General features: G+C 42.1%; 1 protein-coding gene and 1 long non-coding RNA gene across 8 annotated transcripts in view; one reads left to right on the top strand and one right to left on the bottom strand.

Annotated features, from left to right (window-relative positions):
• Positions 1-253: 253 nt before the first annotated feature.
• PRPSAP1 (phosphoribosyl pyrophosphate synthetase associated protein 1) lies at positions 254-20,336 on the top strand. Of its 2 annotated transcripts, XM_082204321.1 has the most exons (11): positions 255-953; positions 1,372-1,483; positions 4,176-4,228; positions 5,398-5,464; positions 8,553-8,725; positions 10,174-10,289; positions 10,873-10,928; positions 12,511-12,656; positions 13,349-13,419; positions 14,438-14,584; positions 16,400-20,336. In XM_082204321.1, exons 2-11 carry the CDS (start codon positions 1,401-1,403, stop codon positions 16,556-16,558), a joined length of 1,071 nt encoding a protein of 356 aa, XP_082060447.1. In that variant the 5' UTR covers positions 255-953; positions 1,372-1,400; the 3' UTR covers positions 16,559-20,336. The 2 variants fall into 2 exon arrangements, with proteins under 2 accessions (XP_082060446.1, XP_082060447.1); XM_082204320.1 differs by having other exon boundaries at positions 254-1,483.
• The window catches only part of LOC309521921, a 28,974-nt gene continuing 4,321 nt past the window's right edge, over positions 1,520-26,172 (bottom strand). Inside the window, exons 3-5 of one of the 6 annotated variants that reach the window (XR_014214789.1) lie at positions 12,377-12,415; positions 5,036-5,139; positions 1,520-4,097 (exon numbers count right to left, since the gene is read on the bottom strand). This is a non-coding gene — a long non-coding RNA (uncharacterized lncRNA). Of the gene's footprint in view, positions 4,098-5,035; positions 5,140-10,916; positions 11,229-12,376; positions 12,416-16,471; positions 16,589-21,676; positions 21,881-22,846; positions 23,273-26,172 lie in introns of those variants that run through there. The other 5 variants (XR_014214790.1, XR_014214791.1, XR_014214792.1 and 2 more) reach the window with 5 other exon arrangements.

The following is a 26,172-nucleotide window of genomic DNA, read 5'->3' as shown; positions in this document are numbered from 1 at the left end:
GCGCTTCCCAGCTAAGCGGCAGTGGGATTTCTTTTCTTTCCCCCCCTTTTAAGACAGTCAACCGAAACATCCCCGCGGGAGGGAAAGTGGTGAGTATTGAGCACGCTCTTCCCTCCTGCCCTCACTCAACATGTCTGCGTGACACCGGCGAGGACTGCATATCTTTCTTTCAACAGCCGGGCGGGAGAGAGAGAGGGGGGAAGAGGCCTTGCTTGCGCAAAATGGCCGCCGAGAGCAGAAGGTGGCGCTCTAGGGCGGCGTCTCTATGACCGGGCATACTGGTGGAGTTGACTCTTCGCTTGGGTTGGGGGGCTGGAGAGCGAGCGGGCCCGAAAGAGTCCCGACGAGGAAGGGACCAGTAGCTGCAAGAGAGTCGAGCGTGTGGGCTCCTGCCTGGAGCTGCCCTCCTCCTGCATCTTTAACCGCCTCGCAGTTCTGCTAAATCCGCCCTCATCTCACCCCCCCCCATTCTCCACCTTACTCCATTTCCACCCTCAAAGCCCCTCCCCCCTCATTTTTAGACCCCCAACCTTCCCCCCCCCCCGTCCCTTCCAGCTGCCCACCCCAGCCTAGTTTCCTCTGGGTGGCCTGAGAGGGTCTGATCCTTCTGCACCTTCATCGTTTTCCATATTCCAACCAACCGACCCCCCACCCTCTTTCAAAATCCGCTTCTCCTTATTCCGAAAGTTCCCGTCTCGTAGCTCCGCGCCTCTGATTCCCTTTCATTCCTCGGGAAGGCACTCGCCTCCTTTTTTTAATTGCTAATATTAAAGTAAGGTGTTCCCTGCTTCCTCTGCCCCATATCTCCCAGTAAGACTTTGCCCTGCCTACTTCCAGTGCAACTTTTCCTCTGGTGCTGGCCGCGTGTGTGGCCAAGCCCTCTCTCTCCGCCACTACTCCTGTTGTCTTGAGAAACCCTCTTTCCCGAGTCTGCCTACCCCATCTTTCTTCTTGTATGTAAACAAGTTTTGTTGCTGTACTCCTTGTTGCCCTTCCTCTCATTTTTTGCATTGCATACTTACTTTGCTTTTAAATTTCAACCCTCACACCTAAGCTTTCTGCATGCTAGTTCTTAGGGGCTTGACCTGTTTATGCAAATAGTATCTCCTCTTCTATATGTAGTATTTTAAGGGGACATGTAAAGACCAGTAACACTGATCTGACTTGTTGGGCTTCTTTACTTCTTTGAAATACTCCTTTCTGGTGGTTGTAATAATTCTGGTCTGCTGTATTAATTGGGTTGGGGAAGATCTTGCGTAAACTGCTTTCCTCCCCCCCTCTCCAAACCTGCTCTGGTAGTCTTGAGGCTGAAGAGGAGGATGCCAAGGAAATTGCTGTTACCTTATAGATCTGTGTTTTCTCACCCTCGAGCTCCAAGGGGTTTGCATGGTTCCTTGGCAATGAACGCAGCCAGAAGTGGCTACCGGGTCTTCTCGGCAAACTCCACAGCAGCCTGCACAGAGCTGGCGAAGAAAATCACTGAGTGAGTGTCTCACGTTTTTATGCATCTTGTTCTCCTGTATTCATGAGTTGCAATTAAACAGTATATGAACTGGAAAGTAAGCCATATTTCCTAAAATAGGCTTTTTGCCACATGCCTGAGTTTACATATTTCACTTCAGCCTAGTACTTCAAGAATGCGTGACCCACCCAAGTGCTTAGCATTACTTTTGGTGAGCCCAATTTTTAAGACTCTTTATTTTCACTTTAAAACGCTGGGGCTTTAAGCGACAATTTAATCAGATTTAAATATTTTAAATTGAGTTTTACTGAGCCTTTTGTAAAGTAAGCATTCGTGGTGTGTTATAAACAATGTGTGCACATTTGTTGATTCCATTTGTTGCTTTATTAAAGAGAGTTTGTAGTTTTCAACTGTTTTATGTGGTATAGCCATATTTTATTTGGGAATCTTGACAGTTTTTCTTCTTAGTACACTGTTAACTACCTTATCTCCTGTAGGTTGGAGAATTTGAAACTGAAACAAAATAATAATTACCCTTTTGTTCATGGGTCTGCAATATTTGTCTGGTATTGATGGACTGCTGAAATCTGTTCTTGCCTCAACCCTGTCTCTCCCTGACTTGGGAGAGGGGTGTTGCCTTGTGTCTGATGTTGGTCTGAATTTTGCAGACAGTTGGAAGGAGTAAGGAGGGTCTCTGCTTTGGAGTGCCTCTGAAGTTTAGCAGTACAGTACTAACATAATTGATTTACTAGAACAGGCCTGTGGCTCGTCTAGTTCAGCATCCTCTTATCACATTGGCCAACTAGAAGCCCATAAGAAGAACATGAGCACAACAACACACTCTCTCCTTCTGTGGTTTCCAGCAACTGGTATTCAGAAGCATATTGCCTCTGAATGTGGAGGCAAAGTAGTCATTGTGACTACAGGGTTAGGGACTACAGGGGCAAGCCTCTGCTTCTGAAGCCATGCACAAATTGGGAAACAAATATTTGTTGGGCATCACAAATGCCAGAATAAGAAATATACCCATCACTGGAGAAAGCATTTGTGGTCCCGTTTCTGCAGATCAAGCGTTAGTTCAATCCAAAAGATGGTATCCTATGGCAACCCATTTGCACAGCTGACATCTGCTTGTGCATGGAACTTCCCCTTCTCTCCCCCTCCCCAATCCTCCCAAATCTGCTCTGGACGGTTGGGGAACCCTGTGGAGCAGGTGGACACCTGTTAAGATGGGTGTGGCAGGGAGGTGAGGAATAGGAATTCTGTTATATTCACTGGCACAACATTGGAGATCTCCCAAAGTTGGGCAAACCCCTTTGGTTAGTCCAGTTAGCATCTCAAGGGTACTTAGAGTGAAAAAAAGAGACATTCATTCTGTGTTGCTGTTGTCACTTTCAGGATAACTGTGCTCCAAATCTGTGACCTTTTAAACAGCAGTAAAGCATAATTTAGTTAGCCTCTTATTCTATATTTATAATAATAATAATCTCATACTTTTTGAAAATGAAAAACTGGAAAGCTTATGAACCTTAACTTTCTATTTTGGATTTGTCCTAAGCTCAGAAATGTGTGCTCATGCTTTTCCCCATCTCAGAAAGGTTTAGGATCAGTATGTCCCACAAAGGCTATAAAAAAGAAACCGTAAAGCTGATTAAAGGGGTAGCCTTCTAATGTGTTGTGTGAAATATCAAAAACAAATAAGCTAACTGGCTTTTGGTTTGATGTTTATGTTCCAACAAATCTCTGATTATATCTTGAAGCATAAACAGCTTTTCAGTGTAACTTGAAAGAGCCTGTGAAGTTGAAATGTACTATATTAAGTAACTGCTTATCTTGTAAATAATGCACACATGCTTGCTAAAATATTTGCTTAGTGATGACTTCTAATTAATAGCTGGTTCTTTTAAATTTATTTAAGATGTTTATAACTTGTCCTTCATCTCTTCATCCTAGGGAGAGTTACAACATAACAAAAAAAAGTAGGAATAAAAATTCCAGCGCACCAATAGCAGCAACAGAACATCCCATAAATGCCCAAGCAAACAGATGGAACATAACCTAGTTCTGCCCTTGTCAGCAATGTTGGCATTAATAGTACTTCTAGAAGGAAAGCATTCTATAATTGGGATAGCACCACCAATAAGATCCTATCCCATGTCACCATCTGATGAACTTCCCCTGCTAGTGGGACAGCTAGAAGCTAACTGAATACATTTTCTACCTGTATACCTTAGTATCTCTCTTTGTTCCTAGAACGTTTGAGCCACCTGAGGCCTATTTCAGTTTCCCCCAGTTAAATTTCTATTGCCTGAATTATGTAAGATCCAATATCCTAGGAAGAGTTAGACCAGGTGATGCAGACTGAAATGCTTTTCAGTCCCTTCTTTTTAATGGGAAATTTGCTTTAAGAATCCTGCAGCCCTGGCTTTAGTTTTAAAATTCTACTTAAACTAGCTGTAAAACTCAGGGTAGATATCCTAAGCCACTTGGATATGTGTGAGTGTTTGCTCTTACTGTGATGATAGTTGCTTCAGGAGTGTTGTTTTGACCAACAAGCAGGATTGAAACTTTGTTGTGGCAGGCAGCAGTTTGTCAGTAAGCCCTGTCTTTTAGTGCTGAGTTTAGCTTTGCTGTTCTAGAATTGCATGGTGAGGAATCCTATGTTAGTAAGCTATTGTTGAGAATCTCTCTCTATGTGTGTCTCTCTTTCTAGGCGACTTGGGGCTGAGCTCGGAAAATCTGTGGTATATCAGGAAACCAATGGAGGCAAGTCAGGTTTTTCTTTTTCTTCTAGAGCATTTACTGAAGAACAGACTATAGATATTCCAAAATTGAAAAAAATCCCACGGGGGAAGTTATCATTTTTTAAAAGTCTCAAGGCCATTTCCCCAATGATTATTCTCCTATTTTCAGAACCCAGAGATGAGCCCTTTGATTTTCTAGCTGTTTCCACAACACTTAAATAAAATTGCTAAGACTTGTTTGTCAATGGCTGAGTGAGCCTTTGACAAACCTATTCAATATGGGTATTAAAGACTCATTGTGCTTTTTTTTACCCTTGCAAAAACAGCTGTTTTTTAAATTACATTTATACCCCACCTTTCCTCTAACGAGCTCTAGGTGGCAAACATTGTCCCCCACAACACATTTTTTTCATTCCTGGAACCACATTTGTACCACTGTGGAGTGATAATTCTGTTCAGATTCCACCTCTTGTACCTAGTTTTGTGACCTTGGCCAAGTCCCTTGCCCCTATCTTGCCTATTACTGTGTTTCCAGCTTTGGCCAACCAAATGTCTCTGGGAAGCTAATGAGCAGGGCACGAGGACAACAGTGTTTCCCTGTTTGTCCCCAGCACCTGGTTTTCAAAAAAGTATACTGCCTTTCAACATGGATGATTAACTTTGTTCTTTCAGCTGATGAGGAGGGGCATCCATTGGCAGAGCTTAGGTGGAATGGTTTGGAAGAGTTTTGGAAAAGTTGCGCTGATGGACGGTGGGAATGGCTTGGCAGGGTCGGACCTGCAGTCCTCCCACCTGTTTGGATGCACTAGTAATCCCTTCCCATGCTCACCACATCTAAACCGCATGCCCCTGTCCACTGATCACAACACGGATATTCCTCCAGCCAGCTTTAAATTGTGAATGCATTAGAATGCAACTTGAACCCTAGGAAGGCTAAAAGAAAAAAGAAAGTTTAAAAACACAGCAATGCATCAGGCAGGCTCAAGCTATCAGACAGACTCTAAAGATCCATTATCTCAAATACACACTTGGAAGGCATTTTATTACTTTAATTTGGTGAAGTCTTTATGCTGGTCTACAACCATAAGTTGTTGTTGTTAAGTCTTTAAACCCACCCGGCCCATTCCAGCCATGCTACTTATACGTAGGTACTACTAGGATTATTTTCAAATATCTGTGCTTCCTTTACAGAGACAAGGGTTGAAATAAAAGAATCTGTTCGAGGTCAGGATGTGTTCATTATTCAGACAATACCCAGGTAAGGTTTTGTGAGGTTTGTGTGTGTGTGTGTGTGCGCGTGTGCGTGCATATGTACTTTAGGGAAGTTTTTAATATTTAATGCTGTATTGTTTTTAACACTTGATTGGGAACTGCCCAGAGTGGCTGGGGAAACTCAGCCAGATGGGCGGGGTATAAATAATAAATTATTATTATTATGTGTGGATTGAATTCTGAATTTTATAAACCCACATCCTTGGATATGTCGGAACTCTGGTTGAGTGGATTTGTTCTGGAGTCTTTCCTTTCTATTTATATGTGTAAATATACTTCTGCCATCCCTACTACCCATTCACCATCATTAACAAGAGAGCCTATGATGTTATTAATGCTAGTTAATCTTTTACACCAACAGTGTGGACTTTAAATCCGACACCTTAATGTGGCACTTAAAAGTGACAGTAAATGAAACACGATGCAATGCCTCAGTCTGCAAAACTCTCCTGAAGACTCTATTAGTTACTCTTCCATTTACTTGCTATTTTGGGATCTTCTTTTTTTTTAAAAAGGTTCTTGCTCCTTTAACTAGATTAATCTTTATAGCAGAACTCTATAATAAAATGCCTCTTGCCAGTAATGTGTCTGCTTGATAGCTTTTAGTGCTGTTTAGTTACAGCATATCTGCCCAGGAGTTCCCTGCCTATCTGGCTGTGTGCTGTAGCTTCAAAAAATGATCCTATCTTGCCTAGGATTTGGTTTTATCCTTTCCCCATGTGGAGTGTATCAGCTGCCGCTCTCTTTATCTGCTATGCAGACAACCTGCCCTAGTCAACTTTGGGAGAAAGGGCAGGATAGAAATTTAATCAATAATAATATCCAAGGAGCAGCAAGGGCAGTTCATGGGTGTTGTTTAAGTTTGTGGTGTTGGGAAGGTCTGAATCGCAGCAAAGCTGCGACTCAACATCTCTGATGTATATGTATAAGGCACCCTTTCAAATCAATTTATAAAAGCAGTTTTCTTCTTCTTCCTGCCTCCCAGATATGGTGTAGCTTGCTTGCCTGCACATATCTAGGTTAGTGGCTTGGGGTGCAGAAATAGCCTTAAAGAATAAAAAAAGAACTATTCTGTTCTAGTTCGCACAAACCTCTCTGTCTGGTAAGAGCTTAATGCCCCAGATGATGAGGCGCGTTATGGGGCTGGGATGATGGCTCTTGAACCAGCACTGCAGTAGACGTGAATGGTGAGTAAGAATAGATAGGAGTAACATAGTTGGTATCCTACCACGTACCGTATTTACTCAAATGTAATGGGCACCTTTTGGGGCCAAATTACATCACAAAAATTAGGGTGCTCATTAGATTTGATGGCAATTTTACATTTGCCAGCAAATACTGTTTTATTTCAAAGTTTTGAAAATCGAGGCGCGCTTTAGATTCAATGGTGCATTAGATTTGTGTAAGTACTGTATATCTATGATGCTGGAAAGACCTTGTGTTCTTTCTCTCTCCCACTCCCCGTTTTTCCTGCCTTGAGACTTCTGAACAGTTTTAACCTAGGCCTATTTCCTTAACATGTACATGTGCCTGAAGCATTGGGGCTGTTGTTGTTCATACTTGGTCATTATGAATCTTAGTTTAAAATCATAAGCATAAGTTGACAGCTTGTGAAATGCATAATCCTAGGAAACAATGACTGTCCTTCCTTAGCCTCTGCCACCTTAAGCCACAGAAGGGGGAAATTATGCACTGTTAACTTTTTGTCTTAATTGCTTGGGGGATGGAGTGGTTTTATGTAATTCTTGGCTACTTCCTTGATGGTGAACAAAGCTTTTTTGTGTATATAAACAGTGCAGTGTGGTGGAGATAGGAGGCAGAACAAACCAATTTGGAGAACGTTGGCAAATGTGTCAAGATAAATGGGGGTTTAATTTTCCGAGGGAAAGCTTACAGTGGAAGAAATGAGAGCAGCTGGCTAAAACACAGACTTAATCAGTCACATGTCTTTGAGAGCCAAAAGACTCCTAAGGGTATCATCTCAGATGATCAGGAAAGACTGTGGTCCAAATCTGGTGGAACGCCAAGTGCAGATGAAAGAAGGGTTGCAGCATGAATGTTCACTGTGCTTCAGAGAGTGTGCTCCTAGAGTGCTTCCCGGTCCAGAGTTCCCCTAATACCTTCAGCAAGTGATTAGGCATGTTTAGGCCTTTTCACCTTCTGCCAACACTGTTTAGCTCCCTGTTGCAAAAGGCTACTGCTAACATCCCTCCCACATACATTCTTTTTTGAAACTGGTGATCAGTGGGTCTGTCAGGCACTATGTAAAAAGGAAAAGCTATAGCTGGTGCAAAGGAACTTTTGATACATGTTGACATGGTGAACATTAACACTGCCACAGATGCCACAATACCCTGTATTTGGAAGGAATTGATCTTTTAGTGCAGTGGTTTTCAACCAGTGTGCCTTGGCACCATGGTCTGCTTTGAATGATGCTCAGGGGTGCCGCAGGCAACACTGGCCTCTGTCCCTCTTCCTTCCTTCCTTCCTTCCCTCCCACCCTCCCTCCCTCCCACCCTCCCTCCTCTGATGCCCTCTTGCGCCTTTGCCTCCCAAAGGCTTTCACAGCTGTTTGTTGCAGCAGCCCTGGCTACAAGCTCTGCAGGTGACATGAATTTTAATCTGGATTTTAGTTTATCATTGATTTTAATCATTTGGTTAAACGCTAAAATAGTTGTGTTTAACTGAGTTTTTATGGATAATGTCATTTTTGTAAACTGCTTTGAGGTTGTTTGAAAAAAAAATTCAAGCTGTATTTTATGGAATAAAGAAATAAGATTGGTAATGGTGCACAAGCAGTTTACTGGGCAGTGTCTCCACCATTTCTGATATTTGCATTCAGAAACCCCTGGCAAGTTTCTGCAAAACCCCAGAGATTCTGTGAATACTACTTTGAAAACTTTTAGGTTAGGTTTAAAAATTAATTTGTTTGCTGTGGCCTAAGAAATGAAATAAATGCCTTTTAAAAATCTGGTCACATTATTTTGGCTGACATTGCTTTCTTCTTAGAAGATGCTGTTTCTAGAATTTGATTGGCAGATGGATTACTGATTAATATTTTTGAACAATTTCAGAGATGTGAACACTGCGGTGATGGAACTGTTAATCATGGCTTATGCACTGAGGACATCCTGTGCCAAAAATATCATTGGGGTAATTCCCTACTTCCCCTACAGCAAACAAAGCAAGATGAGGAAGAGAGGCTCTATAGTCTGCAAACTCCTTGCTTCCATGTTGGCCAAAGCAGGTGAGTGAGCTGACCAGAAGCAGCAAGATTTTACTTCCCACAATAGATCTGACCCTGAAGAAGTGAGTGGCTGTTTTTGCAGAGAGAGACTTTCCTGCTATAAGAATACATTTCTTTTTTTGCAGAAAGAATAGCCAAAAATAATCCTAAAACAAGCCACATATTTGGGATGGCATTTGTAATACTAACAGTGATTTCTATTCAGAAAAAAACTAGAAATAGCTACCCTCAAACTAATAGTTTGATTTTATATAATAGAACAAGAAACTCTTTTGGTGCCCTTGAAACAGTGGTTGAATTTCACCACACCTTTCTCCCAGGGTGTTTGTTAGGATAAAATAGAGGGTAAAAAACATACATATATGTTTTTTCTTAGACGAAGGGTGAACTAGAAATGGAATCCTTAAAATTCCTGGCTTTGCTCACTGTAGGAAGGAGACCAGGCCTCTTTTTGAGAGACATAAGTTTGCGAAGGCTGAAGCAGCAAAGGTGACCACTAAAGTAACAAAGTTCACAAGAAGGACTGTTGCTGGGGCCGACTGAACCTTGGATGAAACCCTGTCTGGCTCTTTTTAAAAAAAAAAAAAAAGCCCTGTTCTAAATATTGCACAAAAACATTGGCATAAAGCAGTTGGGGGTTTTTAGTCTTGTTCTTGCTCTACGTGTTACTACTGTTTCAGTGCCAAAGTCCGTTGTGAGTCAACATCCGGTACATCCATCTAAGGTTCAACGGTCCCTGTCACCTATAATGCAGAAATGTGTGTAGCAATAATCATGATGGGATACTCAAACCCAAGAGATCAGTTACCTGTTTGGAGTCAAATTTGTGAATGAGATTCTTTAAACCAGTGTTTCTCAAACTATGTGATGTGGTGGACTGGCAAGCCCTGCCCTCCTCACCATGTGCCAGGGACTGGTGCCATATTTAGTTCCTGAAGCATCCTGCTCAACCTTGGCTGTGATGGAGCCACCATGGACTGGCAGCCAATGACTAGTGAACCAGCAGTGGTCTGCAGACTGCCTCTTTGAGCAGAAGTGCTTTAAACCCATGTTACCTGACTGATACCCTACTGCATTTCTTAAGTGAGTTTAATGGACTAACCTTTTTTTTTTTCTTTTCCTGAGGGTCACATTCAACCTTTGCTAAACCCCAGGGTGGAAGTGGCCAAAAGGGAGCTGGTTACCTCGCTTGCACACAGACTTTGCACATGTTCCCTCTTCTCAGCTGATCCATTCATCTGCATTAGGCCACTGGGCAGTGGGGTGGGGAAGGAAAGAAGCTTACACCATTTCACCCACCTCAGCACCATGTCCACTTTACTTTCTTTCCCCCATCAGCTCTTGCTGTCAGATTTAGTGAGGTCTTGCGAGGGTGGGTTGGGTGTGCATCAGGCCCCTAGGCTGGCAGTTAGCACCCTGGTGTAACGTATGTTCTTTCTTTGTTATAGGCTTGACACACATCATCACTATGGATCTTCATCAAAAAGAAATCCAGGGATTTTTCAGCTTTCCTGTTGATAACCTGAGGGCTTCCCCTTTCTTGCTTCAGTATATACAAGAAGAGGTGAAGTTACTTTGATCCATCAATAGTTATAATCTCAGCTTGATTAGAACACTGTTTAGTGCTGGTCTTTTTTAGACTTGTATATTGCTTATGCTTGCTATAGGCAACTAATCTTTGCTGTTAAAGGGGATCCCAGTAATGTATCTTAACAGCCTCCTTGCTAAAAGTGCAAGCTGCTTGGCATGTTGGGAAGCATTTGCTGATAGCTTGGTTAATACTGGCGGAAATTTTCTTCATAGATTTTCTTCTGACTTTGCCTCTACCTGCTTGTGGTGGTTGTTAATGAATTTTCATGTTTCATGTTTTAGTGTGGCCCTGAGCTAAGGCTAGTCAAATATATATATATGGATGGGGTCTAATTACTTAAAACATCCTGCAGCAATGAAAGTAAAAACTGTGTAGAACTATTTAAAAGCCAATTTTAGTTGAATGTCTCCCAGTGTTTTGAGAATGATGATAGCATTGCTCTCAGCTGTCACCCTATGTAATAAAAGAGCAATTTTATTTATGAAAAAAACCTAATTAATTTTGTGTCAGAGTTTTAACTGCTTTAAAGTCTCACCATGGTTTCAATGTGCTCCAGATTCCTGATTACAGAAATGCAGTAATTGTAGCAAAGAGTCCTGATGCTGCTAAGAGGTAAATACAGTTTAATTTTGATGTGAATAGACCCTACAAAATCAGCTTGTACAGGCAATGTTTAAGGATGCCTTAGCGCTAGAGATTAAATGGTTGATATGTGAGGAATTGGGAAAAGAAAATCAAAAGGTGATTGGTTTCTGTTTTCTCTCTTGCTGGAGAAAGTGACAGGCTCTGCTAGGAAACAGTTTATTTTTATCAGAAGTATAGCAAGGAGATGCACCAAGAACATGTGGGAAATGCTGAAATGCTCTTCTTCATATTCTTCTACTGCATACCTTAAAACACCAGCGAGAAACCCTAAAATAGATTTTAAAGATATATGATAAATTCATCCCCCTCTGAGCTGTGAAAAGTTCATCTGTGGAAGGATAGTGTGGGCAAAGATCTTCTTAATATAATTTAATAGGCATGAACCTAGGACAATTTTTAAATATAAGATGGCCACTGGAAAACTGCATCAATGTGGCAGATACAGTGTTTAAAAGATGCATAGCTCAATGCATTTCTGGACCACCACCTATATTTGGAGAGCTTTATTCAGTATCTAGCTCAAGAGCAACTGACATGTCTCCCTTAGTTTTCCTGAATTGAAGTGGTAATTCTCTCTTTATAAAAATCGAAATGGAGTGACAGTTGATGCAACTGCAGCATCTTCAACCTGTTTGGATCTGGTGCATGCACAGTCTTCATCCCTTCCCATATCTGTTTACCGTTCAATAACTTAGCTGTATTACTCTTTATGTGACTATTCTGGTGTGGCCCCATAGACCATCTGAAGGAAACCAAGAATATATGTAAACTGCTTAGGGGTTTTTCTTGATTTTTTTTTTTTAAGGCTTGGGATCAGTCCATCCATGCCAGTAGAAAAATAGTTTGTGTGTACTGATCCTTCTTGTTCAATTACATCAGCTTTCAGTGAATACCAATACAAATATTTTTGAACCTTTGGAGACACTATTTCTGGAATACTTTGAACAGCTGATACTTTGAGACACTTTCCTCTTTTCCCTTTTGAGTGGAATGTAAAGTAATGCTAAGGAGATCACTCCCATCAACACAAGGATTTCTGCCTTCCAGATGGAATGGTCTCCCCTCTCCTCCTGCATGCTGTTCTGGAGGAATTTTCCAACCTTCCAGGGCTGATCTGAGTGTGGGGTGGGGGGAGCCCCGTTGTGTTAGTGGTACTTGTTGCCCTGGCTTCTGCCAGCACAGCTATTTAGATTAAGCCAGACCTAGGTTATATCTTCATTTCAACATTTGAAATTATTACTGAGACAGAGGAAAGGAGCATCATGTTTTGGAAGTGTTTGACACACTTCCAAAATAAAAAGCACCTGCTTTTCATATTAAAGTGGCGGAAGGTGATTGTGCATGGAGTCTATTTTGTTAAAAGGAAATTGAAAAACAATAGTGAAAAGCAACATTCTTAAGCATTAACTACTTACTGTTAGTTGAAAAAGCAAACTCCTATCCCAAGCTGAATCCTGTTTAAATGAAGCAGATGGAAATGAGCTAAAGCAGAGGACTTTTCAAAAGTGAATGTATTTCACCCCACTAATATCTTGTTGCTTTTATGTAGGGCCCAGTCTTATGCAGAGCGGCTACGGCTAGGACTAGCGGTTATCCACGGGGAGGCTCAGTGCACAGAGCAAGACATGGATGATGGACGCCACTCTCCTCCAACAGTAAAAAATACTACTCTGCACACTGGTCTGGAGCTACCCTGTATGTTGTTGCATTTTTCTTTACTTTTATTTTCCTTTGGTTTGATGTGCAAGGCATTTCAACGTAAGAGCAATCTGAATTCTCTGCTGAGGAAACAAACTCTGCACACATAATAAGTTGTAGCTATCTAAAGGGAGATAAGGAACCAAGCAAAATTAAGTTGCTTTTAAATCAGAGGTCATGCACACATCCAGGAATAATCTGCAATCAGTTGTTTAATGGCAACACCAGAAATCTCTCTCCCTGCATTAACTTTCTAAAATGAAAACTGGGTGATTTGTGATTTGAGTGCGAAAGGACTGGTCCTGAAAACCTGGGCTGAGCATGTGCTCAAATAAGGTTGCCATATTTCAAAAAGTAAAACCCTAAATACCAGTAAGTTTCACCACCACAACCACCACCCCTCCTCCCCCCCTCCCCTTTGAGGAGTATTTAAAGATGACCTTTTAAAGGGTGGCTGAAATCAGTGCTGTGAGACATAATTTTTGTGCCTCAACACAGTTCATTCAGAATTGCTTAAATGTGACAAGGTTTGTTTATGTTCAGTAATAATAACAGCTGCTATTTGAACTGTCTTTCATTTAAGTGAAACAAAATGTCCAGTATCAGGTCTCTTTCATACAAAGCATGAAAGATGAATATGCATATTACAATGAAGCTGTGATTCTGATATTGGGTTTTTTATTCCTTAGTTATGATGGCCAAAGAGAAGCCACCAATAACAGTAGTTGGAGATGTTGGAGGTAGAATTGCCATCATTGTGGTAAGGAACTAAAAGGCCATGATGACAAATGGGATTTTTTCCCTAGGTTTCATTACATCTCAAATATTTATGCTTGGATGCAGTTGGGATTTCAGGACTGGGCTAGAAGCCATGCAGGAAAACTAAACAGTCACATTGCATTTTCTGGTTTCACTTTTTTCCCCTACTAATTAAATAAGGAAGCTATCCTCCAGTATTAAATGGCCTTATGAGGCTGTGGTATAAATTCCTGTTAGTTTTCTATCTGGAAAGAAAATCCAACTCTGATAGACAGTGACACCTCACTGAGTGAAGCTTTGGGGTTCATTGCTAACCTCCTGGACAAAAGTCTAGGTACAGTAGCCTTTCCATTTGGAGGGATGATTGTTTTAAGATGCAAGACTAGACATCCTGGCCTATCCAAGCTTGTATCGTGTACATGTTGCCACTGTGTCATAGAACTCCATATGAACAAGCTTTCCAGAACCTCCTACCCAAAGGTCCCTATTCTGGTTTCTCAAACAGTCAACAAAATTGACAGGGCCTTGTGCCAAACCAGTGCACTTTGTGTAGCCTGTGTGACTAGCTTCCTAGTGCCTGCCTTTCCACAAGACACTTCTTGGGTTTGTAACCAGGAGCATGGGCAGCTTGCATTCTGTACCTCTCCTTGAGAGAGAGCTAGCTAAAGCCATTTTTGTATTTTCAAATATATCTTTGCCCAAAGAAGCATTTTCATGTATGTTTTCCAAACAGCACTCCTTTATAAATCTTTGGAAAATTTGTGCCTGTCATGTGCTCATTATAGGAACTTAGCCCTGCCCAGGAAGCAGACTCATACCATGCTGGTATAAATACCTGCTACTGAAATACTTATTGGCAATGTACCAAAAGTTCATATGTAACTTTATGTTAGACACTGAAGCATCTTCAGATTATTCTAGATTTGCCAAAGTGGTTACATACTGCTTGTGGGACAGTGGAGCAGTTTGTGCTTGCTAATAACTTCCAGATTTTAACTGGGATTTGTTTTGCTTCTCAGGATGACATCATTGATGATGTGGAAAGCTTTGTGGCAGCTGCAGAAATCCTGAAAGAGCGTGGTGCTTATAAGATCTTCATCATGGCAACTCATGGGCTTTTGTCTGCTGATGCTCCACGTCTAATTGAAGAGTCATCAATTGATGAGGCAAGTCTTGGTATATTGCTCTACGGGCAAGATTCCCTCTTATTTGTGTATTAGTGTTGTTTTAAATAGCAAATGATGGATTTAGATTGATCAGTAAGTTGACAGATTTGTATATGAAGTACAAGACTGTTGCATATACTGAATATATAAACACACAGCATCAGTTGGCTTCTGCATGAATCTAGCTGTTGCTGGACTAGGATTCCCATCAGCCCCATGCAGAATAATCCATTTTCAGGAATGACAGGAATTGTAGTACAGCATCTTGAGGACTAGCCTCCTGCCCTGCTGCAGCATATTTTTTTCAGTAGATGGTAAACTAACTTGAGTTAAAGAGTTTTGCTGAGATTGAGACCAAATGCTACTGGTTCATTACTCCAAGAAAAAGAATGGCTGGTTTAAACAAGAACCTTACAAACAGGGATTCCCATTCTCCCACTGCTATAGCTCAGCACTTAAATGTTTTCTGACTACAGAAACACAGAGCTGTGCTGTGGTAGCTGCCCTTCTCAGAAATCTCATACTTCAGACCAGAGGAAGGCAACCTAAGGCCTGTGGTCCGGGTGCGGCCCAATCGCCTTCTCAATCCAGCCCGTGAACGGTCCGGGAATCAGCGTGTTTTGACATGAGTAGAATGTGTGCTTTTATTTAAAATGCATCTCTGGGTTATTTATGGGGCATAGGAATTTGTTCATATTTTTTTTTCAAAATATAGTCTGGCCCACCACATGGTCTGAGGGACAGTGGACCAGCCCTGAAAAAGGTTGCTGACCCCTGCTTCAGACCATAACATTTTTCCCACCAAGAGGAATGCTGTGCTGTAGTGCCTCCTTGTCTTACTGCTTAAGAAAGAAGGATGAAGCATTGTGGAAACTTGAAGCTGCAACAATGTGGCTGCATTTTTCCAAGCAGGAAAATGCAGCAGATTGCTACAGTGGCAATACTTGTGGTGCATTTTGTCTTCTGGCCTGGAGGTTTACAGTCAAGAGCCATTAACACAGTGCCCATCTATGCAAAACACTGAGTTGTACTCAGATTACACCTACTGAAATTAATGGACCTAACTTAACCACTCCTTTCAGGGGGTCTACTCTGAGTAAAACTTAGTTGAATACCACTCAATATGCTTTCCCCATGACCAGATATCATGGGAAATTGTAGGTCTAAGTGTCTAGGATTTTAGCACTATTTAAATAAAACTGCAGCTGTACTGCTAGATTTGTCTTAAATCCTAGGTTTTAAATTTAGGCAGACAGGCATTGAACGCCCCAGCCCCCTTTGATCCAGGTGAATTGTTGCTTTTTCAGTGAATGGGTGCTGCTGAGCTTATTACTTGACACTTCATACTAGGACTAGTGTTTCAGCTTGCTTGCTTGCTCGCTCACTCACTCACTCACTCACAACTCTCCTTTCTCTGGCCCATCTGTTTATCTCAAGCAGTTCAGGCAACAGCAGCTGCTTCTGAGGAGCAGAGACACCAGGTGTTGCTTTCAGCTGCCTCTCCTGTGCTCCTTATTACCAGTTGCCCCATTCTCTTGCAGCTTTATAGTTTTCTTTGTGGTTCTTGCAATAATTATATTAATGACACCTCCAACTATTGCGGGGCATCAAATGCAAATACCTTACACAGTCTCAAAACTTTGGCTGCAACCTCTATTTACATTAAGGAATTTAAATGCAAATGCACGCTGTTTGTGTTTGGTGACCCATCAAGGAACTTCTGGTTTGATTTTATTTTTTAAAAGTTAGATTCTTTGAATTATATTTCAGCCACATTTCTAAATTTAATCTTTTTACTTCCCTGTGCACTGCTAGGTGGTGGTCACCAATACAGTTCCTCATGAAGTGCAGAAACTGCAGTGTCCCAAGATAAAGACTGTGGATATCAGTTTGATCCTCTCTGAAGCCATCCGCCGAATCCACAATGGGGAATCCATGGCTTACCTCTTCCGCAACATTACCATGGATGATTAGATTCTCTTTATCATTCCCACATCCTCATTCCTTAAATAGAAGGGAGAAAAGAAATGTGCAAGGAAATATGCATGAATCGGCAGTGCCATAAAGTTGATGCTATTTGGTTGGGGGAAGCATTATTATGGGTCTGGGTGTCAAGAGACTGATGCCGTGAGGCCCAGGTATTTCAATTTCACTGGCCAACAGTCCTCAGAGCCAGCTAGATCAGGGTGCAAATAGGCATTGCAGTCTGTTTTAAAAACTGGTACTAGTGGTGGCCTTCTGTTCTTGTTCAGCAGATCTTGTGTATTCAATTGCTTACAGAGATTTGACTTCATAAATTCTCTAGTCATGCATGTCTTCAAGCTGTTTGGAAGGAGGTGTGATTCTTCTTGCACTGCTGGAATGTGTGATGCCCTCTTACTGCCTTTGGAGCCATTCTTAATATGGGTGCAGCAGAGCTTCCTCTTGTGAAACCATCTACACATAGGTACATTTCATTGCAGTCTAGGTAATTTTATCAGCAATAACATAGCATGATGCTAAGGGGTTCCAAAGTCATGGTAGAAACTAGAATGTGCTACCTCTCCTCCTCTATAGAGCCCTAGGTTCCAGTTCTGCCTAGCTGGCCATGTAACAAGAGTATATAACGTTTTAAGACTCTTGCTACAGTTTGTGAGTAAATTTGTAAGATTAAGTACGGTCTAATGGGATTTGCTTCTGGTGGTATTCTGTGTTCCTTCATGGCCAAAAATTAAAGCACATCGGCCAGAAAGTATAGAAACATCCATGTAATACCTTCCTGTGTGTTTTACACAGCTGTACTCTTGATGCAGAATGGTAAATCTAGAACAGTTTTTTATCTGTTGCGTCCCTAAGAGATAATTCTATAGTGCTATCTATTAACATATAGGGTGATTCTGCCTGCTGCCCAGTGCAGTGTTTCTTAAAACATTTTACTGAGAAGGTATGCAAAATTCAAATCTGTTTGAGACAATCCCATTATATGGCAGCCTCCAGCTAACAGTAAAACTGCCTACCCCTTGTGCTGTGTTCTCCTAGGGTGCTAGTGTTTGACCTGTAAGATTCCTGCAACTGTCTAGCATCACCTTTTCTTTGCACCTTTCGGTTGTTGAGGTCCAATGACTCCCAGCCTCCCTGATCATTGAGCCATGGTGGCTGGGGTTGATGAAGCTGTAGTCCAGTAACACCTGGAGGGCCCTAAGTTCCCCATTCCTGATCTAAGCAATAGAACGCTTGGTCATTAGTAAGAATGAATAGCATACTTATATGACAAATTACCAACTTCTTTAAGGTCTGCTAAGTAACAAAACACTCCCTTCAAGACAGCTCACAAAAGCAGCTAGTGTTAATTGTATTTACTCTGATAACTGTTTGATTGAAAGCAAGAATGTTGCATTTCCCAACTACCGGAGGCCTAAGGCTGTCATTCCACTCTGACTGGGCAATTGGGATGAGAGATGACTAGGTGCAAGCCACAGTCACTGCTTGCCTGCCTGGTGGCTGCTCCTCAAAAGCCCACTCAGTGTTACTAGCTAGCATAGAGATGGAGAAAAGGGAAGCAAGCCTGATGCTGCCCACCATACTAATCTGGCAGTTCCTTTTGAGGGAGCCCCTGAAACATGACCCAGTCCTTTGCTCTGCCGTGGCTACGCCTGGTCCAATCCATTTAGCCCTGCTTCCCCGCTTTGGGCCCAGTTGTCCCCTTACATTTTCTAGGACCAGACCCTATTTCTTTTTAACAGTTCAGCTGAAGGAAGATTTAGATCAAGGTAGCTTTTTCCTTACCACGTGTGATGGTGTAACAGGAGAAAAACTGCACCTGATGAAATATTTATTCCTGAGAGTGGACATAAAGGGATTGAAGGTCTAAGAAACTCTACACCTCTGGCCATAGTTCTTCTCAGCTTCCAAAACCCCCTCTCTTGGCCACCTTGTTATTTTAACAACTCAAATCACCATGTGAGGGGGTTTCCCCAAGTCCCACTTTATCAACTCCACCAGCTCTTTGCTTCAGTCTATGATTGAACCTGTAGTAAACCTTTGTCTCAGTTCACGGCCCCTCAGCTTCCTACTGAGAGTGGCTCTGACCATTACAAATTATACAGGCTCCTCCTACAGTGTAATGACTAAAGCAGTGAGGGGGTGTGTGAATTCCAGATACCCACTGCCACTGTGGACATGAAGCACCAGAAGCTTAGAAAGGATGTGCAACTCATCCTTTTAGCACGCTCTGTAGCAGCCAAACCACTTAGGTCCTTGGCTCATAACAGCTCTTCTTATCTCAGCCTCTTGCAGAGGACCTTTTCCCAGTCAAACTGAAGACAGATACTGTATACTATGTTCTGTTCTGGAAATTTCATGTCTCAAGCTGTTGCCTGGCCTGAGCATTGGGCTTGCTTTCAATAAGTCAGCTTTCATTACCTCAGCAGTTAGAACACTAATTAACACTCCATGGTGTCATAGCTGCTCAGCCAATTGCTGTCAGAAGCTTTACTACCGTGGAGTATTTTTTTGTTTACTGCATTACAATAGAGAATACACAGGGGCAGCCAACATATACCCTTCACATTTTGTTAGAATAGCTGTAATGGGTGGAGGTTGGTGTCTAGCAACTTATTGAGTGCATCCCATTGGCTACACCTGGATTATAGGATCTTGAGAGCGCGTTCAAATACTTGCATTGAAAGATGAGAAAACAAAAACCTGCTATGGGCTAAACAACCCATTTGTTAACTAATTATCAACAGCCACATTCTAAGAGTTGTTGACGCCAAACCATAAATGGTCCCAATAGCCATGGCAACAGGATGCTAAAACAGCAACATTTCACCAGCCATGCAAGCAGATATTCAGGCACACCCAGGCACGGTTTAAGTGCCTTAGGGGTGAAATGGCAATTCTAATTCACACTTGAGGTTGTAAGAACAGAGCCCTAGCATACAGTATCTTCTAGACTGATAAAAATGGAAACAACTTGTAGTGTTGAAACTCTCCCTTAAGAGCCTGAGTTATCAAAAACACAGGCGAGGCTTTCAAAAGTACCATGCAGAGTGTCGTCTTCACTTATCTTTGGGGGGGAGGGTTGTTCTTCACCTTTCCCCAACATATTTTCCCTCCAACTCAAGCACATTTTAAAATGTATATCATTCCATATTAAATTACAGACAAGAAAACTGCAAGTCCAGGACAGGCTTTTAACTGGTCAGCAAGTAAAGTTTCCTCCATTTATGTATGCAAAAATGCACACAACTTAACTACCTTTCTGTCTCATCACAGCTACCTAGGTATGCACATCTTGTTGAGATGCTGTCTTTTAAAAGCCCTCCCAGATGGTTTTAAACATAAGCAATACCTTGGGATAGGTTTACTATGAATGCTGAGCATTAGAGCAAAGTTACTCTCATCCATTGCTGTGATTTTTATGAACTCTGATTCGAATTTGTCTGAGAAACTTCTAATGTTAACAGTTAAAGTATTAGCGGCATTGTGTAAAGTTGTGGGTAAAGTCCCAAACATCGTGAGGTCTCCTTTGCTCTCAAGCAGTTCAAATATTCATGATGGATTACTGTTGCCAGTTTTACAACGATGAAAACCACCTATATTCATGTTGGAGGGTTAAAGTGTTCATCTGTGCATTATCATACTGCTTTGTTTGAACACTATATTGGTCCTTAATGTTCTAAGCAATTTGGCAGGGACAATCGATATGTCAAGACCCTGGACTACAACAAGAGGGATGGTGGATGAGAATTAAAGTGATGTAAAAGTGTTACACATGGCATTTGAATTTTGTTTCTGTCCACACTAATCCTAGAGGGTTTTCTTTACATATTCCAGTTGTTGCAGCATTTTCCCTTTAGACTTGTAGGTTTTAGAAAGAAAGCCCATAACCTCTCCCGTTCCATCACCTCCAGCTCCTGGGGAAGACTTGAAGAGGTTATTTTTGCTAGTTTAAGTTAGAGCTTTTGGAGGGAGCTGGCTTTTGGTTTTAAATGGGAAATCACTTCTTTTTCAGATATTTAGAATATTTTTTTCCAGATGCATAATTTTTTTAACTGCTTTGAGATTTTAACATTTATCCCCCTCATTCTCATTTTGTTCTGTTTTGCTTTTTTTCATGCTTTTTAATTAGGGTGACAGGGTGATGCAACAAACCCACTTACTAGTGCAGACAGTTGCAACCTCCATCTCAAGTAAATTGCCTGCCTCAAGCTGAAGCTATGGGAGAAGGGAGTATATTTTATACCTTAGCTTTCTGAGATTCTAAGACAAAAGAAGTTCTGTCATGCCACATCATGCAACTGGTCACAAAACAGCACACAGAACATGATCCAAGTTTCACAGAGGAGGCAAACCATACAACTGAGAAATGGGCAAATGTCCAGTAGCCTTCTTGCGTGATCAGAAAAAGCATGCTTCCATTGCATATTATCTTTTTCAAATTTGATTATGTTTATAACCATGCAGAGTCTTAATCAGAGCTGTCAAAATAAGAGTGGAATTTTGCCACTTGCTGTGGACATGCAAAACAAACAAAAAAACCCTAGATACTTCAGAAAGAACCTTGGTGTGCTTTTGAGAAACAGGGCTGAAACTGGTCCTGATCTGATGCACTGCCTAATAGATCCTGATCCTTGTTGAACCAGAAGGCAGTTTGATCAGGGCTTATATGCCTTAGCCTGTACACCATGGTAGGATCTCTGGCCTCTGTTTTGAACATTCTAGGTGTACTATTCCTTTGTGCAAGCTGTGAAGATTGCCGTCTGGAGCAGAAATTTTATAATGTATCCAAAGAAGAGGTGATTTATTCAGAATATTCCTGTAGTGTTTAACATCTATGAACCCTTTGTGCATTTCTCAGAGATACTGATGGTGCAGTGGGTAGTATGAAAAGCCTGCTGTCATGCACATGCAGTCAGTTGTTTTTAGCCTTCCAAATCAGGGTGAAGTGGGGAAAAAAATCTAAGCATCTACTTTTTGTCAAGCCTGCTTGCTAGAGCCTGTTCTCAACTGCTATGATTGCTGCTAGGAATCCCAAACAAAAATCCTTTTCAACCATTGGAATGGGAACTTTGTTATCTTAAACCTGCATTTCTTGACTTCCATACTAACCTGAGAAAGGAACTTAGCATGATGGAGCTTTGTGGGTTGGCATAAGGAGGCAGCCACAGTAACGCTTTAAATTAAACTTGCAGTGACTGTCACTTCTTGACAATGGTGTGCTTTGCGCCTTGTTTTTCTTTTCAGTTTTCCTTTCTGTTTGGGATTGATTTTTAATAATGTTTGCTTTGTCATGAGCAAACCTGCAGGCAAAGCCTAGAGGGAGGTGCACAGAAAAATCTATGTGCATGCTCTTGCCTTTGGGTATCTCACAGGACACAGCCTTCCACTTGCATGCATTTTTATGATAACCTGGAAGGCTCTTCCACACTAAGGGCTCATCCAGACTGCCTTTTGTGCTGTGTTTCTAGACACAGGTTGGGGTTTTAAAGCTCTGTGTCCAAGTATTGTTTTTTTGCCAAAGCATTTTCCCCAGGGAAATCTGTTTTACTGCTGAATTGGAGAAAATGGCAATTGGATTCTCTGTAGATTTGCTCAGATTCAGCAATAAACATGGGTTTCCCTGAGGAAAGGGCTGGCACCCAAAACAAAACAAAACCCCACAACACAGAGCTTTAAAGTGTGTGCCCGTGTCTGGAAAGCACAGCTCAAAAGGAAATCAGATGAGCCTTAAGAGACCAAGGTTCCTTTTCAGTGTATGAACAGTGCCAATCAAATGCTAAACATGCCCTGGGAATAATTTCCGATAATAGAAGGCTTAAAGGGGGTTAAGTGAGTATCCTTAAAGAATTATCACATGCAAAATTACACCTTTTAGGTGTAATCTTACACATTTCCCTGCATAAATTTCTCCTGGGAAGAGAGGTGTTTTTGAATATATCATATGATCAGTAGGACTCGTGAGGTTTAAATTTTGCTCCTGAAATGAAGATCCGCCTGAGGTTTTATAGAATATAAATACAGTATAAGGTTTAGAAGGGATTCCTGCATTTTGTAGTGATACAAAATAACTGAATTAGGCTTGTACATCAGTAACAGCTTCAACAAGACATGGGGAATTCCACATGATGCACTATTTTACAGGCGGAAAATCTGTTGCAGAGTTTCAGATCCATACTTATGATAGAATTGGTGCTGCTAGCTAAGGACCTTGTGAAGGATGCAGTGGGTGAATCATTCTGTTAAAACGAAAAGCAAATCAAAGTATCATTCTAGAGGGTCTTTAATTCTTGTAATTTGAAGGTCCTTGTTTAATAACTCAGTATTTGGATTTAGCAATGCCAGGGCTTAATGAGTGCCAGCAACTGAAAGAGAAAGTGACATTTCTTCCCTTACATACCTGGAATTGTTTATACAACCAATGGGGCAAACTGTGATTGGGGTTATGAATGAAGGCTTGTTATAACAATGAGATCAGAGAAAATGGTCACAGATTCCCTTTCCAGCTGTTGTCTTCAAAATATCCCAAGAGCTGCTGGTACTTATCTCTAAACTGGAAACAGCAATTAAGTTGTGCCAGCAATTATGAGGAGTCAATTGCAGATTATGTATAAACAGTGCACACATAGCAGCTGCGGCCCTCTGACTTGTTATATACATCATTAGTGAGCAGAGATCTCCAGTAAGCGAAGCTGACCACCCGCTTTCCTGAGAAGACTGAAGGAACACAAAAAGGATACAGAGGATGAATTAAACAAAGGATGCTGTACTGTAACCCACAGCTTTGGAGCTGTTAACAGTAAATAAGTCGACAGTTGTGCTTCTTCAAAGTATATGCCAAGAACTGTCTGCGTCCAAGTAAGCACTTGAGGAAGCTTATAAACACATGATTTTAAATCTACAGCTATATGTCTTAAGAGTTTCTAGTGTGAGTAAGGTAAAGGGGACCCCTGACCATTAGGTCCAGTCGTGACCAACTCTGGGGTTGCGGCGCTCATCTCGCTTTATTGGCTGAGGGAGCTGGCGTACAGCTTTTGGGTCATGTGGCCAGCATGACTAAGCCGCTTCTGGCGAACCAGAGCAGCGCATGGAAACGCTGGGTGGGCAGCAGCAGGGACCGAGCAACAGGAGCTCACCCCGTTGCGGGGATTCGAACCCCCGACCTTCTGATAGGCAAGTCCTAGGCTCTATGGTTTAACCCACAGTGCCACCCACGTCCCTCTGATGGAAATAGGGACATCCTATTCCATAATAATAAGAAGGACTTTTCTATTTATACCCCACCCATGTGACTGGGTTGACACTCTGCGTGGCTTCTAGCATCTAGATAAACATAGTGAAACATTAAACATTTTTTAAAAAATCCTTCCCAATACAGGAGTTGGATAACTCCATACCCTCCAGCATTTCTCTGATGAAGATAAGAACATCCTACAATATGCTCCAACATTTATCGAATGGAAATAGGAATGTCCTAAGAAAAAGCAGAGGGACGCAAGTGGCGCTGTGGGTAAAACCTCAGTGCCTAGGACTTGCCGATTGTAAGGTCAGTGGTTCGAATCCCCGCGGCGGGGTGAGCTCCCGTCGTTCGGTCCCAGCTCCTGTCAACCTAGCAGTTCGAAAGCACTCCTAAGTGCAAGTAGATAAATAGGGACCACTTTATAGTGGGAAGGTAAACGGCGTTTCCGTGTGCGGTGCTGGCTCGCCAGATGCAGCTTCGTCACGTTGGCCACGTGACCCGGAAGTGTCTTCGGACAGCACCGGCTCCCGGCCTCTTGAGCGAGATGAGCGCGCAACCCTAGAGTCGGTCACGACTGGCCTTCGGGCAGGGGTACCTTTACCTTTACCTTTAAGAAAAAGCAGGGCATTCTTTCAAGGAGTTAAATCACCCCTGGGATGCATTGAGATGAAGGGCGGGTTATAAATATTATAAATATTATTCTTAACAAAATAGAATAAAATATGAGGGGGAAATGTGAAGGATGTATCTGGACAAAATTCAAATTTAAGCAGCAGCAGTGATTGTGATTCTTTAGCTAGACCAGATTTGCTTGTGGTCAAAAGAAAAGGAAAAGAGATCTGATCTGGGTGATACAGGCATACTTGAAGATATGGGTCACATCCACAACACAGAAAGTGTGCAGTGTGTAAGCAGAATATTTTCTCAGTAGACACTCATACAAGGCTTTGTCAATAGCTGCCTACGTCCTATTTCATGTGATATGCTGCCACCTGCAGGAGGCTTGCACACATCTGTCTTATTATTGGTTGTATATTTAAGGGTCAGGGTACGGCCAGAGACTCATGCAGCTTGGTAGTTGCTTCGTGGAATGTCAGCATTTGTTTGCAGGTGAAGCCAGTGCATGTCAGAAGGGTAGAGAAATCATATTGAACTCTGTGGAACTTACATCAGAGTAGACACATATAGGATTCTTCTGCTGTTCTTGCTAGGCTGCCTATTGTTTCCCCACCCCCCTCTCTGCTTCGTTCTTTCACTATTCCCAGCCTATAGGAAACTGGGGATGCACTAGAATGGATTGATAGCTATGAATTCCATGCAAAAATGCCAAGAACAGCTTGGAAATGTAAGATGCTGCCTTATATACTGCAGTGGTTCTCCAGGGTTTCAGGCAGGGGACATTCCCAGCGCTACCTAGAGACACTGGGGATTGAACCTGGGACCTTCTGTATGTAAAACACCACTGAGCTGTGGCCCATAAACTAGATAGACTGGAGGAGGTTTAGGCAGGGAGATGCAGACAAGGGTTTGATGATAAATTATTGTTTAAATGATCGTATAAGTAGTTGCATTGGCTTGTCAATTACACGGAAGAGCTTGTGTAGTTCAAGAACTATGTATTTGTGCAGTTATTTGAACTTAAAACATTTACTGCTATTCTTGTTCTGAGCATTGTATATCAACAAACCAGTCAATTTGTTTCACTTACAATCATGAGTCTGTGATTCTTGTCCTGGATTCAGTTTTATCTACTGGGGTTCACATATGGACCAAAATGAATCCTGATTTGGGACTTCCGGGGTGGCGCCATCGGCAATGGCGGACTCCCTCTGAACTGGAGGGACTAGCTCTGCGTGAAACGGGTCTTTTCCGCTACGGCGAAGCGGGGACCCTGCTAAAAATCACAGGCGGATGAAGCCTGTGACCATGGGACTCGGCGGGCACCCTTAGCACCCCCCCAACCCGCAAAGGAACCCACTGATGGGCTCCGAAGTGAAGAGGGGGAAGTGGCGCGGTGCTGTGAGTCAACTGCTATTTCCGTGGAGCGAAGCCGCACAGCCGTTGCCGGAGAGCGCTGCCTTTTTCCTGGGACAATTTGGCTTTAAAGGAACAAATATTGACAAAATATCTCAAAAAAGATACTTTGTTGCAAGAACAAATAGAAGTTATCCCCCTAGAGGGAGACTGTGAAACTGTAACTAATTCCAGGGAGCTTGCAGCTGTCTCAGATTACAATCGTGGGAATGGACTTGTGACCTTGTAGGACAATGTATTCAGAGGCTCTGTTGTGTGCTCTCTGTAAAACAAGTGCCCTACTGGAACAGTTAAGTGAGAAGATGGATTTGATGACTAATGCGGCCAGAATTTT

This window comes from Podarcis vaucheri, assembly GCF_965113315.1.
Source record: "Podarcis vaucheri genome assembly, chromosome: 2".
In the NCBI taxonomy this organism is placed as follows: Eukaryota; Metazoa; Chordata; class Lepidosauria; order Squamata; family Lacertidae; genus Podarcis; species Podarcis vaucheri.
The sequence above is the reverse complement of the archived record's forward strand: the minus strand, read 5'-3'. Positions and strand labels throughout refer to the sequence as shown.

Coding starts and splice junctions, on each gene's coding strand:
- PRPSAP1 (XM_082204320.1), top strand. CDS start 1,320: ATGCCAAGGAAATTGCTGTTACCTTATAGATCTGTGTTTTCTCACCCT. Junction 5,465..8,552: donor ATTATTCAGACAATACCCAG/GTAAGGTTTTGT, acceptor GAACAATTTCAG/AGATGTGAACACTGCGGTGA. Junction 13,420..14,437: donor GTAGAATTGCCATCATTGTG/GTAAGGAACTAA, acceptor TTTGCTTCTCAG/GATGACATCATTGATGATGT.